Consider the following 17,645-nt stretch of genomic DNA (forward strand, 5'->3'; position numbering starts at 1 on the left):
TCTCCATACACTGCATGTAACTTAAAAATCATCTGCAAATATTCAAAATAAAACACATTAGTAAACATAGAGAAAATGAAGAAGTTCAACAAACATTATCGCAGACGACTTAGATTTAAGTCGTCCAGAAGACTTAAAGGTAAGTCGTCTAAAGAGGTCACTTTTGCAATTGAAAATTAAAAGGGACGACTTAATTCTAAGTCGTCCGGCTTTGTTTGTTAAAAAAAAAAATTCAGACGACTTATATATAAGTCGTCTACGAAAAACGGGCTAGTTTTGCATTTGACCGAATCGTGTCAGATCTTTGACTATTTCTGGACGACTTATAAATCAGTCGTCTCTGGAAAGTAAAAATTTCAATATTTTATTCAAACTAGACGACTTACACGTAAGTCGTCTCAGGTTAGTTTTGTAATTGAAAAATAAAACTTGAAATTTAACTTTCTCCAGACGACTTAATTTAAGGTCGTCCGGGATAAGCAAGGTTTGGACGACTTAATTGGGAAAATTCTGGACGACTTTGCTTTCCCCGGACGACTTTAAATTAAGTCTTCTGACGGGACGACTTTATATTATGTCGTCTGGTAAAAATTAAATTATGAAGTTTTATTTTTCAACTACAAAACTAACCTAAGACGACTTACACGTAAGTCGTCTAGTTTAATAAAATATTGAAATTTTAACTTTCCGAGAGACGACTGAATTATAAGTCGTCCAGAAATAGTCAAAGATCTGACACGATTCGGTCAAATGCAAAACTAGCCTGTTTCTCGTAGACGACTTATATATAAGTCGTCTGGACTGTTTTTTTTCACCAAACAAAGCTGGACGACTTAGTTTAAGTCGTCCGTTTGACCAGAAGACTCATCAGTAAGTCTTCTACATACAGATGACTTACTTGTAAGTCTTCTACGCGAACAGATTTTGAAAAAAATTCAAATTCGTACCTTCAACTAGGTGAGATGACTTTGTTTGCACACAGGGTCTTCTCCAACCACCCAGAACCTCAAACGAAAGCAACCGTAAGTCAAAACGAAAGAAATATGGCTCCAAACAATTTTGAATCAAAAGCTTCAGTTTTTGGATGAATATGGAGAGAAAGTGAAAGAAATGTTGTTTTTAGTTCATAACAATTGAAACAGAGAGAGTGTAAAGAGATTTACGTGCATTAAAGGGCATTAAAAGCTCCAAACAGTTCGTACAAGGTTGTTCCCACTATTCATGGCAGTGGCAATATTGTAAATACTTGAAGAAAATGAGGTTGAGACAGTAAAGAAGCCATTTTCGAAAAAAAAAAAAAAAGGGTTAATGGCATTTTCGTAGATAAAATGCAAATGTGGGGTTAAAAACTCAAAAAAAAAATGAGTCAAAAGAAAAGGTTAGTTTTCTGTTTGAATTCAAGTTTTGAGTCACTTTTGCAATAAGCCCTATATATATTTTAAAGCAAATTTGTATATATATTCGAAAGAGAGTGGATACATGTCAGAATATTACTTAGGAATGCAACTACATTTATTTTTTGCTAAATTGTAAATTTCATTAAGTAAATAATGATAGTTTGATTACAAGTTTAAGCCTGCAAATCCAGTTTGCTCGAGAATGCAACTACATGGTTCTGCACTCAACAGTTTTTTTTTATAATATTCGACTTATCATCAGGATGATCTAGTTTCTTACAACAGTTTTTCAAATCCTCTCAATATGAATTGAGAGAGACCTAAAGAAAGAATCGTTTATAAAGTCCTTAAATTAGATTACTGGTTGTATATTGGCTAAGTTAGCAATGGTTAACAATGGTTAATTGGTTTATGACAATTCTACTTTTGAACTATACTAGGGTCGGCCCGCCCTACGGGCGGAAAGTTTATAATAAAACTATTTTACATATTTTTATATTAATTTATGAAGTATTTAAAATCATTATAGAAAATGAATTATTATTTATTTTTAGAGACTACAAAATTAGCAAAGCAATAATTCAGACTATATAATAATATATATAATATTATTTTTGTATTTCAGTTTGACATAATAAAATATAAAGTTTAAATAAATAATACTAAATTTATTATAAGAAGATTTAAGTTTTAAAACACTTTTACACAAGCTAAGTCAGAAGATTCTGAAGATTTAAGTTTGTTGATTCCGAAGATTTAAGTTTCATGATAATAAATTAGTTTACCTCCAAGCTAAGTCATTTAAAATAATTGATAAAATAATTAAATCTCAATTTTAATACACTATATATAGTTTAATAATATCATAACTAAAAAATTAATAATTTATAATTTAACAGGAAAATGATATTTTTGAGGGATAGAGAAACGTAAAACATCAGAACCTCTGAACCTCAGCATCCTGAATTATGATAATTGAGTCAACCGTACTCTCCGTCTTAAGCTTTCTGTACGATAAACTTGTCACTCACATTTGGCCAAACGGAAACAGCAGCATGTAGCACATCCCGAAAGAAGAAGAATAGCTTGGTCGAAAAAGACCAAGACTCACACGGCTTCAGATAAAAACCTTTGAAAATGTAAGAATTTTTGATGCTCTTAGCAGAAGACACATCAGACTACATGATGACACAATGTGGTAACTACCATGTAATATGCCAAGCTACCAAACACATCAGACAAATTATAAGAAAATAATGTAAAGAAATATATTTCAACAAATTAGATTAATGTTTTTGAATTATCATTACAGCTCACGACGTTTTTCTAACAATGTAGCACCCATATTTTTGATTTTCAAATTCGTTGGAATTAAAAATAATTTACTTAATATTTTTAACCTTTAAATAGTATTGTATATATAATATATATTTATACAATATCATATCCGAAAATATCTACTTCTTTCTTTCATATTAGTATTGTACTTATGTTTAAATTGTTTTTGACGAAACCATTTAAAGAAAAACATTTTACATTTATTTGAAGAAAATAATTTTAATTTTTTTGTCTATAACATGAAAATATTTGTCTTATTTCTTGTTATATTTGTTATATCTATTTATTGTTTCAAATTTATATTTTAGTTATGTATTTATCCTTTGTTGTGGCTTTTTTAGTTATGTATTTATATTGTCTTATTTTGTTTGTTTACTTTAAGTCTGCCTATTAACTACATTCTTCTAAAATTTTCGTTGGTCTTGCTCTTTAAATTATAAATGTTTTATAAATATTGAGATCTAATAATTCTACATGTTTCATCCTTCCAAGTTTAATTTTCATCAAAATATCATAGAAATATTATTTTTATAGTTTTTAATTAAATCTTTTTTAGAACTTGAACCTCATATTTTCTCCGTATGCAAAAAATCTAATGAAACTTTAATAAAATCTAGAGACGATGATGAAGTTAAATTCATGAGTCCTCAAAAATATTTTATTAAGACATCATGCCGTTTCATGACTAATATAAACCATATGTAGCTCTCGTCTAGATAGCATCTTTGAAAAGTCTTGGTTACTTTAATGAAAGCTATGAAACTATAACCAATCTCCATCATCTTCCGCAAACTCATAAAGGAAATAAAAGAGTTTGGCTTAGTCTTCTTCCAGCTTTGCGATCTTCAACTTCAAATTCACATCGTTGTGATTCTAATAATTTTCTGGTGAATTTGATTCAAAGTAGCTGTTCGATGGGTTACGTCGGCCACTCGCGGTGGCTATCGTCCTGACCGGAATCCTAAAAACCATACTGGTTTCTTAATGCGTACAACCGAGCCGGCGGCGATGAGGCCACAATACAATTTCCTTATCTTATTTTTGCTTGCACGATTCTTTGTATATATACATAGATACTGTTACTCATTTGATATAAGACCATAATATGAACCCATTTGCACCACCAATTAATATATACTGGTGAATTTACGAAAGCCAACTATAAGTTGCCATTCAACTTTTCCAATATCATTTTGTACACCAATATTTATTGTTTCCAAAGCTAACTATATATATTAAATGTTACGGGTGTAGCAGTCGGTGAAGATGAATTGAAGAGGATGTCAACTGAAGACTCTGATGTAGTGTATGTTTAGATATGAAGAGGTGACTTGAATGAGCTGCACATATCATAGTGAGTTACAAATAAGTTAGATTTTATGGTGAAGTCTGTATATGCTTAAAGGTCAAAAACAGAAAAATATAGAGAATGTCTTACTGATTCGATATTGGGTCCTTGGCTTGTGATTCAAACGCTTGCCTTCATGTATCTGTAGTAAACATTTTCATTTATGAGAACTTATCAAAAACGTTAAGAGATTTCCAAAAGTAAGAGCTAAGAGACTCACTATTGTCATCTCCGGTAGAGAATATAGTGCTGAAGCTTCTTCACGGAGATCAATTCTGTTTTGGTTCCTGCAGGTCGATAGAAACACTCAGTATCATTGAAGCATAAGACATAAGGAAATATACATTTTACAAAATGAAAAGAACAACAAAACCCAATCGAACAGATCAACCAAGAACTTATAAAACACAAACATAAGAAAGCAAATTAAAAGAAAAAAAAGAAAACAAATTTCTGGTTCAAAAAAGAAAAAGACGACAAAGTTACAAAAAAAAACTTCGAATAATATCAATCTCACATATAAATCTGCTGTGTAGCTGTAGTCAAATTAAATAAATTTTAAATTAAAATTTAAGAAACAGAAAAGAAGAACAGCAGAACCAGAAAAAGTTAGATCTCTCTTCTCGTGATGAACAATAACCCTAAAAATAAAATAAAAGCTTATGATTGAAAAGTTTGATAAACTGGAGCGGATATAAGAAGATGGTTTCAAGAGGAGGAGACATACCTTTTATAAGTGAAGTTTCACCGCCTAGAAGGGAGATAGAAGTATTGAATGAGAAATCATGGATCAAGGGATTTAAGAATGCTATTAATGGCGATGAATCAATTAATCTCGTAACGTATCAGAGGCGATGGATCAGACGAAGCTCGATCCGGAGACTTATGAAAAGAAAAGTTCGATCTAGAGATTCATCAGGAATATACATCTCGAATATCTTCCTAAAACTCCATTGATGATGAACCGAAGATGACAAATTGGGATGGAACATGACGATTAAACCTAAACGTTAGAATGACTCCTATTGGACTGGTCTCTTCATTCACACATTAGGCCCAAAACACAAATATAAGCCTGCATCAATTGCATTCCCGAATTAATGAAACGCGACGTTTATGTTAGTGGGGACACGTGTTGGCTTGAGGATGAATGAATTAGTGACGTGGCATAACAGGAGAGAAGGAACATTTCTTTATATATAAAGATAAGTATGGATTAGTGGTGACCTAACGGTCATCCTAAAACTAAACATTGTATTACACAGTAATATCAAAGTCATCATTTATAACTTTCGAACAAACATGTAAATACAAACACGAAAAGACACTCCTTTTCTACTTGTCTGGACGAGACTTCAATTTGATTCGTCTGTCTGCTTGTTCTTAATAAGATTTATAGCTGGACTAACTGATGGTAACTGGCCCATACCTCGGCCCATTAAGTAAAAGCTAGGTTCTGATTTTTCGATTCGGTGAAAGAGGAAACCTTTTCTTTCTGAAAAAAATCAGGAACTAGTTAGCGCGAACTCTAAGAATCGAATCGAATCGAATCGAAATCGAGAGATCATTCGTTATCCTTCTGGAGAACACTTGCAGATTCTCGATTGGGTCGGCACGATTAGCTGAAAAGGTCACAGCTTTAGTCTCAATCCGCCAAAAAGTCAGTTCTTTTTCTCTCTCTCTCTCAGATCTTGCAGTGTCGGTTACTGGCAGATTTCGAATTACTAGAATGGGAAGGCCTTTGCTTTACGACATCATCGAGAAACCCGCAACGAGCTGCATCGTAACCCTATGCAGCTTAATCTGGTTTCTGATTCAGAAGAAGAGTATTGGTTACCCCCAAGTTGGGTTGAGCTACGAGACCGCGGTCCAAGGGCATTACTGGAGGATGATCACCTCTGCTTTCTCTCATATAAGCGTCTTGCATCTCGTCTTCAACATGAGTGCCTTGTGGAGTCTCGGTGTTGTTGAACAGCTTGGTCACTTAGGTCTCGGAACTGCTTATTACCTTCACTACACTCTTGTTCTCGTCGTCTTCTCTGGCGTTTTGGTGATTGGGATGTACCATCTGCTGATCGGTAGGTTCAAGATCGAGTATTTCAGGAGGGTTACGGCTGTGGGTTACTCTTGTGTTGTGTTTGGTTGGATGACGATTTTGTCTGTGAAGCAGCCTTCTTCGAAGTTTGATCTTTTTGGTGTTCTGTCTCTTCCCATTAGCTTTGCGCCCTTTGAGTCGCTTATTTTTACTTCTATTATTGTTCCGCAAGCTAGCTTCCTGGGACATTTGTCGGGGATACTGGTTGGTTATGCTGTTTCCTGGGGTTTGATTGGTGGGATGAACAACTACTGGGCGGTTACCATGCTTGGTTGGATCGTTGTGGTGTTTGTCTTCAGTTTGAAGAAGTCTGGTGCTTATGATTTCAGTTTTCTGGAGATTGAGTCGGTTAGTGATGCTTCTTTGCCTTCACTGCGGTTTGTTGGAAACGGACGGACCTTGCAAGCCAGTGCGGTTCCTCTTAGTGGGGTGGAAGTTATATGAAGATCTATTGTATCTTCTTGTCATCAAGGTACTAGATGAAGACAGACTTGAGGGTTGGCAACCAAGTGAAGAGATCATTAAGGCTTTGCGTGAACTGCTGCATGTATAATCAAGTTAGTGTTGTTTAAGCATATCATTACAGATGAATAGGACAGTCTTATGTTTGATGTATAGTTGCCAAAAAGGGTCCCCTGTCTTTACCGTAAGATTACATTCACTACTAGACCTTCACATTTATTTAACTATGAAAAAAGCATGCTACCAAACATTCTTGTTGTTTCTTTGATATATTGTATATGTTTTTATCACTTGCATTCTTGCAATTTCAGGAGGTAACTAGATCAGATTTTGTCCAGTTCTATTTGATTAGAGCAGTGCTTCTCTTCCATCTTCTGTCCTTTATTTTTCAAAAACGTGAGGAAAGGGTAGAAGAACAGTTACATATTCACAGTTCTGGTATCTTTTGTGAGAAGTTGTAGGTTAGATGATTTGCAGGTCAACTAGAGAGAAGAGAGTCATGGCAATTGTGTTAGTTTATCAGAGCAATCTAATTTGGATCCACTTTTGAGTAGTTGTTAATTTACCATTAAACCTACTTTCAACCCAATTTTCATTGACAAGTTCTGCGTAACTTCTCCACAACTACATTTTCTCTATGTTTTTTATATAAGCTGTACATTGATCAGGTGAATCTGATCTTACTTTCTCATCCATCTCTGAGCACTTAAATGGAGAAGAAAGGCCAGCATGGTACATATGACTCCTTGCTGACTAATCACCCTGTTCTCTGTATCATTGCTTTGTCTGTAATTTTCGTAGCGATCGATCCCTTTCACATAAGTCCAGTCGGTGGTCGTGAGTTCAAACCAGTGAAGCATGAGGTTGCACCATACAAGCAAGTTATGGATAACTGGCCAAGAGACAACCTTAGTCGACTGGGTCATCACGGGAAGCTGGAGTTTGTGGACCAAGTCTTTGGTCCAGAGTCATTAGAGTTTGATAGTTTAGGTCGTGGTCCATACACAGGGTTGGCTGATGGAAGAGTTGTCAGATGGATGGGTGAATCAATCGGATGGGAGACATTTTCCGTTGCAACATCAAAATGGTAAACGCTTATGATAAATATACTCATCAGTTTCATGATTGTTTTCAGTTTCTCGGTGTTAATGTTGTGTGTTCATGAGAGAACCAGGTCAGAGAAGACTTGCGCAAGAGGCGTGGATTCAACAACAAACAAGCAATGGAAGCATGAGAAACTGTGTGGGCGACCTCTTGGTCTGAGATTTGATAAAGAGACTGGAAACTTGTACATTGCAGACGCTTACTATGGTCTACTAGTGGTTGGTCCTGAAGGAGGGGTGGCTACGCCTTTAGCTACTCATGTGGAAGGAAAGCCTATACTCTTTGCCAACGATCTTGACATTCACAGAAATGGCTCAATCTTCTTCACAGACACAAGCAAAAGATACGACAGAGCGTAAGTTTTCATAATAACAAAAAGAAAACTGGATTGTGGGTTGATATATAGAGTTAGGACTTTCTGATTTGTAGGAATCATTTCTTCATATTACTGGAAGGAGAATCAACAGGAAGGCTTCTAAGATATGACCCACCTACCAAAACAACACACGTTGTGCTGGATGGCTTGGCTTTTCCCAATGGCATACAACTCTCTAGAGACCAATCTTTCCTTCTCTTTACTGAAACAACCAATTGCAGGTATAACGATTTAAACAACCCTTCAAGCAAGATAGATGTCAAAATCATGGATATTGAATCAATGTTTATGTATGTATCTGGCAGGTTAGTGAAATACTGGCTGGAGGGTTCAAAGAGAGGTGAAGTTGAGGTGGTGGCAGATCTACCGGGATTCCCAGACAATGTGAGAATGAACGAGAAAGATGAGTTTTGGGTTGCAATAGACTGTTGCAGAACACCGGTTCAAGAGGTTCTTGCAAACAACCCTTGGATAAGGAGCATCTACTTTCGGTTGCCTATACCGATGAAGCTGCTGGCTAAAGCCATGGGGATGAGAATGTACACTGTGATATCAAGATTCAATGGGGACGGCAAGGTCTTGGAGGTTCTTGAGGATAGAGAAGGAAAGGTAATGAAGCTTGTTAGTGAAGTGAGGGAGGTTCAAGGGAAGCTTTGGATTGGAACAGTGGCTCATAACCATATTGCCACTTTGCCTTATCCATTAGCAATGAATTAGTGAACAAACACGTTGATGTGTAGTTCTTAGCTCCTGTAAGTGATATCCTTTTCATTAACATCCATAAGATGAATATATATAACAAATGATGATTAGACTAAATCATTTTCCTGTAACAAACGATGAATATTAGTTCTCTCTTTTTTTTCTCTGTCATTGAAGAGTGTCGATAGAACAACTGGAAAAGTATTACTAACAAATAATAATCTAAATCACATAATAATTACAGTCTAGTTCATGAGACACAGGCAGAAGTCCCTTGTGTCGTTGTCTGGTTCCGGACCAAATAAGTTCATTGCGACATCACCCCTCAGCAACACTTTCTCCAACAGCCAATATGTAACATAACAGTAGCTAAACTCAGTACGTCGCGCATCTACAGAGGAGTAGAAGACAGATTACACTTTGATCAGATTCCAAAAGAGCAAGGAGAGTGAATATTACCAATACAGAATATGAGGGCATGTGGAGATAAGTCTCAATGCCCTTGTCCAGGCGAAGCATTTGATGGCAGTTGCTGCCGTTGCTGAATCTGTTGAAGAAGGCTAGCCGCAAGCTGTAGAGTAGACTGATATTGCTGGCTCTTATCAACCTCACCATCTGATGTACCTGGACCAGCTCCGGTGAGCAAAGTCTGGTGCTGCTGTTGTGCTTGGTTAGACGCATTGGGTAGTGGTGGCATTGCAGTTTGAGAATGGGAAGGATATTCGTTATAAGCTTGATTATTTGTCAGACCGTGATAATTACCTTGCTGATAACCAAGCAAACCAGGGTTCTCAGCTCCAGGGACCGGTATGTAGTTTCGGTTAAGCATGGGAGCTTCATGCTGATACTGAGCTTGATGTGAATCTTGAGAGTAAATGGAATAGTTATTCGATGGAGGTGGAGGTAACGGCGCCTGTTCAGGCATACTAACGTATGGCGCTTGGTATTGACTACCACCATGTACCATTCCACCGGAGTACCTCGGTGTGCTTGACATTGGAGGATAATGTATCGGAGGAGGGGGAGGAGGGGGAGGGAGCTGCCCCACCGGATTATACTGATTGCTTAATTGTTGAAACGATTGATTTGATGGGTCAGAAACTGTTGACTGATCTGGATTCCAGGCCTGTGATGGAGCTTCTCCACTGGACAGTCCAACGGGTGGGTGACTTTCTGGTTGAGAATTTGTTGGGAGCAAGGAGGCGAGAGTGGCTATTAGCTCAGGCGTTAGACTAACCCCTGCTTGAGGCGTTGCAGTGTTATGTACAGCAACAGGCTCCCTAAAAGGAGGCGGCTTCAATGCTTCCTGCATACCCCAAGCTTGAACTTCCCTAGCAGCGTACAAACCACCGGCAGGCGAATCTCGAGATCGATCCATATAGGGTGGTGGAATGGTCTGAGATTCTTGTCTATACGATGATACTGCAGGAACAGGTGGTGGAGGCAATTTGAGGACAACACCGTATAGCCTTTCTCGACCAGATACTTTGAGCACATCGGTTAAGAAATCTGATGGTGGAACCAAGAATAAAGTGGTTCCATCATCTAATTTGGCAACACCTGCTCTATTCTTTGAACCAAGATATCGGAGAAATTCAGTATAAGACGCGAAGTCGTCTTCGCTGTCTGGTAAGAAGAAAACGATTTCAAATCCAATCGCTTCAGTATAATGTTTGGCAAGCATATCCAAACCCGTTCGTGCTGAACAATTGACCATCTCAGGGCTATTAACCATTCCAAAAACCGAGAATCAGTAAAGCCATTTTTGTACTTGTTATCAATGAATCGAATCAACACTACGCATATCCATAGTGAGATCAAGAAAGAAGACAACACATATTCCCTAAAATGTCACATCTAAACGAATCAACAGATAAGATTACTTATAATCACTGAACTAATAAGTTAAGGCAGAAGAGGGTAAAGTGCGTGAAAATGGTACTCACAGTTCAGATTCAATCCCCTTTCCAATAGGTACACAACGAGCATGACAAACAGGAGTTCCACCTTTGGCTATGACTCCCCTCCAAATGAAATCAGTATCAGGGAAACCACGGCGTGGTCTCGATGCAACTGATCCACGTATATATGAACTACTATCCAATCCAGTGATACGATCATCTACACTCATCGAACGGGAAGCATCTACTGATCCATCTCTACGAGTTCTTTTAGGTTCTCTATCCAACTGAGCAGGATCATATCCTTCCCAAGAACCACGGTTTGACCTAACGGATAGCCTTGTACTTGGTGCGGGAGACGGGAGTATTCCAGCTCCTGTAGGAGATGGCCTTCTCCAGCTTCCTTCGTTGCCAACTACATCGCCATATTCTGGACCAATATGTGAACGTTCCATGCTACCTCGGAAAGGCCTCACAGTGTCAAGAACCACACTGGAATGTGGTGAAGATATGTATGGAGGATCATTGATAAACATCTCAGGCCTTGCTCGTTTGACACCAGAATAAAAGCCGGTATCATCTCTCCGTCCAGGGGGAATGTTATCGTTTTGGTACATGATTGTGATCCTTGGATCGTTGAATAACCTTCCCTGTAGTCCTTCCTTAGCACAGCGAGCTTCCTCAATGCTTCTAAATTCCACAAGTGAGAAGTGCCTCGATGGATAGCTGATACATCTCTCAATCTCACCAAAAAGTATCATGGAATTGTGCAGCAGTCGTTCGTCTATCTGAACAGAAGGAGGGTACCCAATCCACAGAACGTTACTTGCTTGGCCATCTCCAGATGAGTGAGTATACTGTTATCAAGCATATAACAATTTGAACTCTCAGGAACTTGGCAAGCCCAAAGCTTTCTAAACTATAAACATGAAAGCCGATAAAGGATTATACGCATCACCAGTAAAAAACATGACTTTTTAGCATTAAGGCTAACCTGGTGCTTAGCACTCAAACTGCTATCCCGGCCATCTTCGGAGCCAAGCCGTGGTTCCTACAGAGATAAGAATGTCATGTTAATTTCCGAGTCATTTAGCAGATTCTACAACATAGATATGAATAGTACTGGAATCACGTGACACAGGTAGATATAGTAAGTTTCTAGCCATAGCAGTCTTATGCAAATCATGAAACCTAACGCACTCGGTACAAACTTATTACACGATGGACACTGAAACTTATTCTAGTGTAAAAAAAAGAGACAAGAGGATGCTTACTTTCCTTGGCCCTTGTGAGCGAAGAAAATCAACTCGCAAAAAGCTACCACCTAGTCGCTTCCCGTTCATGGTCTTTGCCTGTACAGCATCGTCCACGTCAAAGAAGTCAATAAAGGCCGTCTTCCGATCCTTAAGAAACCTGAAACTTTCGATTTCCCCAAAATTCCTGAACTCTGCCTCAAGTACATCTTTAGGGACACTCGAGCTGATTCCACCAACCCAAAGACTCTTGCAAGGTTTTGCCTGCACACAGATAATTTGTATAAGAAGCCAATAATATACATATCCAGATCGGTCTCCTCTCCTGGGTGTCATTAAGAGAGCTTTTTTTAACACATAAAGCACAACAAACAAAATCAGTTACTAATTCAACTATAAATTCACAAGATGACTTGAGGAGAATCATTTCCATAAATAGAAGAGAACTATGTATGTACTCTTCAAAGTCAACAAGTACCCTCGTGTTGATCATTTCAATTTGGGCACATAACTAAACAAAACCAACCCTTGGATGCAGGCAGGCAAGTCTTTCGTAACCCTATGATATAACTAAAACCTTCTACCAATGTTGATAGAGCGTTACTGTTACATCTCAGATGGCTAGAGAGATGCTAACATATAGATTGTGTTACATGGTAGATATAACAGCTTCAGGTACTCGTTTGAAGTTTTATTATACTCAAAAATCTTGTGAGATTTTAACATATAGCAAACTGTATTTTGCGAGATCAAAGCAGCGATGAGAACGAACCGGTCGGGCGAATTCGATCTTAATGTGGCTCCCGTTCAAATCGGCGCCTTGAAGGGCCTCCTTGGCGGCAACGGCTTCCTCAACGCGCCTGTAATAGATAAACGCGAAGCAACGGGAAGAATAAGCGGTGAGCCTGTCGATTTCCCCGAACCTTCCGAACAGATCGGCGAGATCGGATTCGGTGGTATCGGGTGTCAAACTACCGACCCAGAGATTGGTGGATTGGAATCCAGATCCGTCGGTTTCTCTGCCTCTTGAAGGCTTCATTACTGGAGCCATCTCGCCCGTTGTGAGCACGAGACGTGAATATTCTCTCTTTTTTTTTCACACGAAGGTACAGTGAAATCGAAGCTTTTGAAGGTTGATGAAGATAAAAAACATGAATTATGAAACGACCACGTTTCAAGCGTATTTGAGATTTAGGAGTTTGATTCGTTAATTACATTTTAATTAAGCTCATCCATAGCTAATAGATGATGGATTATCAATTATCAATAATTAATCTTATCCCAAATGAAGATAGACGACAAATTTTTTTCAAAGAGGTTTAGTATGCATTGAAAATAAAATCATGTAAATTGATGTGAATGCTTTGTTCTAAATAAAACATGCTACTAACCACATGGATAGCATACAGCAAAATACAAATCCAAGTCTTGAAAACAAAAGAGAATAACTCAAAAACTACTATCTCCGGTTCAACGCAGGTCGGATATCTCAGACTCGAAGAGATGTTCAAAGGTCTTGAACACTCAAACCTGAAATAATATGTAAATAAAAATCAATAAATAAAACCCCAAAAAAAACTTAGGACACAGATGCCAAAAAATCTAAGACTACATTTACCCACAACAAGATATGAATCTAATACGCTTAACATTTTTAAGATGCAACAGATTGATAGCAAGTGTGTGACACAAACAAAGACGCAAAGACTTAAGAGAATGGGGGGGGGGGGGGTTAAGAACCTGGAGGAAGCGACTGCTTGAGCTTATCAGCCTTCTCTTGGTCGAAAACGCAAAGTGTGTAGAGGTACTTGGAGCACCTGACCTTGAACTTGACAATGTCCTTGCTTCTCTTGATCTTTACAGACCTAGCATCCTTCCTCCTCGCCGTCAGAAGGAAGTCCTTGATCTCGTGTATTTGCTTCGGCTACACACAATATCATAAAAAAATCACCATTTTCATTTCAATACAGATTTAATTACTAGAAACCAAACAATAAGAGCCTATATCATTCATCTGAATATCCCAAGACAACCTAGAAACAGACATAAATACCACAATCTACTGTAAAGAGTGATTAGAACATAAAAGTACCATTGTCGCTTCGAGTTTGGAGAAGACAGCGTCGGAGTAAAAGATAGAACAAAAGCTCTAGTTATTCTCTTTAAGAAGCGAAACCCTAGATGTGCTGCCTCTATGAATTTCCAAATATACCCCTTAAGCCCATTAATCCGACAATTTAGCTATTGGGCCCAGATTGATTATCCCAAGAAGACTTTATCTCCTTTTAGATCCCGTTATTATAGTTTTTTCCTAAATTATTTTCAGCATCGCGCCACTAAATAATAAATTTTCCCGCTCCACTGACATCTCTTCAACTTCCTCTCCAGAATCAAATAAAAAACCCTAACCTCTCTGTTCCTCCCATTACATCGAAACTGATAACCCTTCTTCTCTCTTACTTGGTTTCTCTGTCTCATAGTTTGATTTCGAGGGAAAATTAAAAAAAGATATGTTTTATTCGCATGTTTACTTGGCTCGGAAGGGTCCTCTGGGAACGGTTTGGGCCGCCGCTCACTTGCAACAACGCCTCAAGAAGTCTCACTACACCGGCACCAACATCCCCAAAACAGTCGGTTCGTGTTTCTGACCATAAAGTTCGCTCCTTTTTATTTTCCCCTTCACTGATTCTCTGTAAAAGTTTCAGACTTTTCGATAAAGCAGAGCATTATTGATTTAATTTTGTTTTTGTTTTTGCTAGATCTTATAATGTTCCCTGAGGCACCTTTGGCATTGAGATTGTCTGGTCATCTTCTACTCGGTGTTGTCCGAATCTATTCAAAGCAAGTTGATTATCTGTTCCGTGACTGTGCTCTCGTCACTACTTGGTTATCCAAGTCTTTCGTTTCTGCTCAAGTTGACTTGCCTGAGGATGCTAGACAGGCTCCCGTTGAGTCTGTCACTTTGCCTCAAGCACTGAACTTGGACGACTTCCAATTGGATGATGACACGCATGAAGGGTACATCTTATTTTTCACTTTCCATTTAAGCTTGGTCTGTAATAAAGATTCCATCTTTGGCTTGATTATTAACATTTTTTTTAATTGTCTTCTTGTGATAAATAGTGAATTTGATAATCATCTTAGGAGTCAGGAAGATATCACTCTCACAGATCAAATCCCAACTGGTGTTGATCCTTATGTTGCTATAACATTTGATGAGGTTAGTTTCCTACTTGCGTCTTATGTTGTTTAAGTTGATTCTCATTTCTTGGTGTTGAAAGAAAGTTTTGTATGTCTTTATTACAGGACATGGGTACAGAAACTATCCCGATGGATGTTGAGTGAGCCTCTTTATAGAGTTTTTGATTTCATCTACTACACATATGCTCACTTTAATGCCCTTTTCTAATGTGTTTACCTCTTCTTTGTGATTTAATCAGCCAATCTACCGAACCTGTGAGTGCGCATCCTGTTGATACTGATGTTGAGATGGCTTTTGAGACGGAACCAATCAATGAGCCAGGAGACTTCAATGTTGGTCTAGATACTCGTTACGACACAGAGGAAATCCCCGAGTTCCAGGATCCCAGACCGAGTAACTTGACAGAACCGCTTAATCCCAGTCCAGAGAGAGGCAATGTCAATTCTCCAGGAAGTGTTCCTGAGGTTGAGATAAGGCGTGATGCTGCACACGGTTTAAGCCCTGCGTCCCATTTACCATTTGCTACAGAGCACACTGAACCTTTAGATGAAACTATGAATGAGAAGGAACCCAATATCCCCAACCTTGATGATGAAGAGTTGAGTTCTAGAGGACATGCGTTTGAGCTTCGGTCAGGATCTCCAGGTTTTGCTCGTTCTGAGGAAGAACGTGACAACTTTGGTGAGTTAACATCATTGTCTGATAACTTTTTTTTCTTAAGAATTATATCTATTATCTTGTCATTTTAGCTGATTATGATTTTTTTTTGATGTTAAAGTGCATCCATCACCTCAACTAGCTCTTCAGCCATCTCCACCTCCACCTCCTGCACAGCAACCAAGGCCAAGGAAGAGGAAGCACTTTGATAGAGTCACAGTATTAACTAACAGGTAATAACCTTTCTACTCCTTCATGCGACTTTGATTAGTTCATTGCCTGTTGCATACTGATAAAAACAAATTTGGATAGGATCATGAGAGAGAGGCTTGAGGATCCTAGTGATACTCTTCGTAAGAGAAAGAAGATGCCTTCGTCTAAACTAAGTATGTGGAGAATGAATAACCAGTCAAAGAAGGATCAAATCTTCAGTGAGCCCTTGCTTACTGGTAAGTTTTAGTTTCCTAAACGTTTTCAACTTATTTTGCTCTTTTTACTAACGTTTATTGCCTGTCTATAACACTATCTGCAGGCTTTTCAGATGATCTACGCAGTGTCTTTGATAAGGACTTTGTATCTTCAAAGCCATATCTTGTTGTTTCTAATGAAAGTATTCCAGAACCTGAACCTGTATCATCTCCTACTCGAGAAGCTGAAGCAGAAGTTCACCCGACCTCTCCAATTCCACAATCTGCAGTTCCTGATTCTACTCATCCAGACAGTACAGTCCAGCTGTCTCCAGTTCGACAAACTGAAGATGCCCAAGGCTCTGCAGTTCCTCAATCTGCTCATGGAGAGTCTGTAGCAAGAGAAGCCCAATCTCCACCGCCATTTAATATTGACGATGACACAGGAATCGAACGCTTCAGAGATGGTGGTTACACTGAGTTCATGCCGTCGCCACCTCCAAGGTTTTCACCTTCTAGAACGGATGACTTCACCACTCAGACTAGTAGAGCTTGGGAGACGGAATCTTATAGAACAGAGCCTTCAACTTCCACATATCGAGATGATATGCCTGGACTAATGAACTCAGGGATTTCAGCTATTCCTGAAATGGCAGACGAGGTTTGTCTCTTCTTACATGTTTTGTGTTAACCCTTGGTGTTTTGCTAATACCATTACCTGTGTCATTACAGGAACTTTATTTCCTGGATGTAAGTGGCAATACCCCGGTGAATTCACCGGCTAGTCAAGATTCTGATGCTTTGACAGGGAGAACAAGGTATCAAAATTCCAAAGTCCATGTAGCTTTAAGTGCCGCGTTTCTCTACTAACTTGTAACACATTCACTGATCATTTGCAGAGCCTTGGCTAAGTATCTTAAAGAACGCTCTTCTAGTAGTCCCTCTTCAAGCTCTTCTTCAGGAGATCTAAGTTTGAGCAAGATCTTGGAGGGAAAGACAAGGAAGCTAGCTGCTCGAATGTTCTTTGAGACACTGGTAACTGATTACTCAATTCGGTTTCTTACTTCTTTTTTATGTCAGCATTGCCTCTTAACTGATTTGCATTTGGATTACAGGTGTTGAAGTCCAGAGGACTTATTGATATGCAACAGGAGCAACCTTACAGCGATATCACCCTGAAGTTGACGCCTGGCCTTTTTCAAAAGTTCAACAATGAATAAACAATACTCACTGTATTTTATTTGTGTGTAAATTATTAGCTTAGATTCTAGACAAGGGAGTGGTCATCCTCAGTTTGTTGATCATTACAGCTTGTATGGTTTAAAGAAATAAAGCTTTTTTCTGAAATCCATCATTGATCATTACAGCTTGTTGCACGTTACTGTGTTAAAGTCTCATATGGA

The 17,645-nt window shown here is 38.4% G+C and overlaps 5 protein-coding genes and 1 long non-coding RNA gene across 6 annotated transcripts; 3 read left to right on the plus strand and 3 right to left on the minus strand.

Moving 5' to 3' along the window:
• Nucleotides 1–3,880: 3,880 nt before the first annotated feature.
• On the minus strand, nucleotides 3,881–5,118 carry LOC130512356 (uncharacterized). Its single transcript, XR_008945864.1, has 4 exons — nucleotides 4,811–5,118; nucleotides 4,304–4,370; nucleotides 4,174–4,225; nucleotides 3,881–4,075 (listed from the first exon to the last, which is right to left on the minus strand). It is a non-coding gene; the product is annotated as an uncharacterized LOC130512356 (long non-coding RNA).
• A 444-nt stretch (nucleotides 5,119–5,562) lies between these two features.
• On the plus strand, nucleotides 5,563–6,930 carry LOC108836983 (RHOMBOID-like protein 13). Its single transcript, XM_018610068.2, has one exon. The coding sequence runs from the start codon at nucleotides 5,813–5,815 to the stop codon at nucleotides 6,620–6,622; it is 810 nt and encodes a 269-aa protein (XP_018465570.1). The 5' UTR covers nucleotides 5,563–5,812; the 3' UTR covers nucleotides 6,623–6,930.
• A 192-nt stretch (nucleotides 6,931–7,122) lies between these two features.
• On the plus strand, nucleotides 7,123–8,993 carry LOC108836982 (protein STRICTOSIDINE SYNTHASE-LIKE 13). Its single transcript, XM_018610067.2, has 4 exons — nucleotides 7,123–7,727; nucleotides 7,815–8,099; nucleotides 8,174–8,341; nucleotides 8,426–8,993. Exons 1-4 carry the CDS (start codon nucleotides 7,351–7,353, stop codon nucleotides 8,835–8,837), a joined length of 1,242 nt encoding a protein of 413 aa, XP_018465569.1. The 5' UTR covers nucleotides 7,123–7,350; the 3' UTR covers nucleotides 8,838–8,993.
• On the minus strand, nucleotides 8,915–13,101 carry LOC108858644 (flowering time control protein FPA). The gene is made up of 6 exons (XM_018632535.2): nucleotides 12,749–13,101; nucleotides 11,998–12,240; nucleotides 11,718–11,774; nucleotides 10,769–11,580; nucleotides 9,282–10,546; nucleotides 8,915–9,213 (listed from the first exon to the last, which is right to left on the minus strand). The coding sequence occupies exons 1-5, from the start codon at nucleotides 13,025–13,027 to the stop codon at nucleotides 9,316–9,318; spliced, it is 2,622 nt and encodes an 873-aa protein (XP_018488037.2). The 5' UTR covers nucleotides 13,028–13,101; the 3' UTR covers nucleotides 8,915–9,213; nucleotides 9,282–9,315.
• A 200-nt stretch (nucleotides 13,102–13,301) lies between these two features.
• Nucleotides 13,302–14,181, minus strand: LOC108863270 (60S ribosomal protein L38). The gene is made up of 3 exons (XM_018637645.2): nucleotides 14,069–14,181; nucleotides 13,717–13,900; nucleotides 13,302–13,506 (listed from the first exon to the last, which is right to left on the minus strand). Exons 1-3 carry the CDS (start codon nucleotides 14,069–14,071, stop codon nucleotides 13,484–13,486), a joined length of 210 nt encoding a protein of 69 aa, XP_018493147.1. The 5' UTR covers nucleotides 14,072–14,181; the 3' UTR covers nucleotides 13,302–13,483.
• A 140-nt stretch (nucleotides 14,182–14,321) lies between these two features.
• On the plus strand, nucleotides 14,322–17,593 carry LOC108863269 (sister chromatid cohesion 1 protein 3). The gene is made up of 11 exons (XM_018637644.2): nucleotides 14,322–14,610; nucleotides 14,736–14,994; nucleotides 15,100–15,196; nucleotides 15,283–15,317; nucleotides 15,417–15,859; nucleotides 15,957–16,068; nucleotides 16,148–16,284; nucleotides 16,368–16,903; nucleotides 16,975–17,060; nucleotides 17,142–17,277; nucleotides 17,358–17,593. The coding sequence occupies exons 1-11, from the start codon at nucleotides 14,487–14,489 to the stop codon at nucleotides 17,460–17,462; spliced, it is 2,070 nt and encodes a 689-aa protein (XP_018493146.1). The 5' UTR covers nucleotides 14,322–14,486; the 3' UTR covers nucleotides 17,463–17,593.
• Nucleotides 17,594–17,645: the final 52 nt, after the last annotated feature.

The sequence above is a fragment of the Raphanus sativus genome, chromosome 5 (genome assembly GCF_000801105.2).
Source record: "Raphanus sativus cultivar WK10039 chromosome 5, ASM80110v3, whole genome shotgun sequence".
NCBI lineage: Eukaryota > Viridiplantae > Streptophyta > Magnoliopsida > Brassicales > Brassicaceae > Raphanus > Raphanus sativus.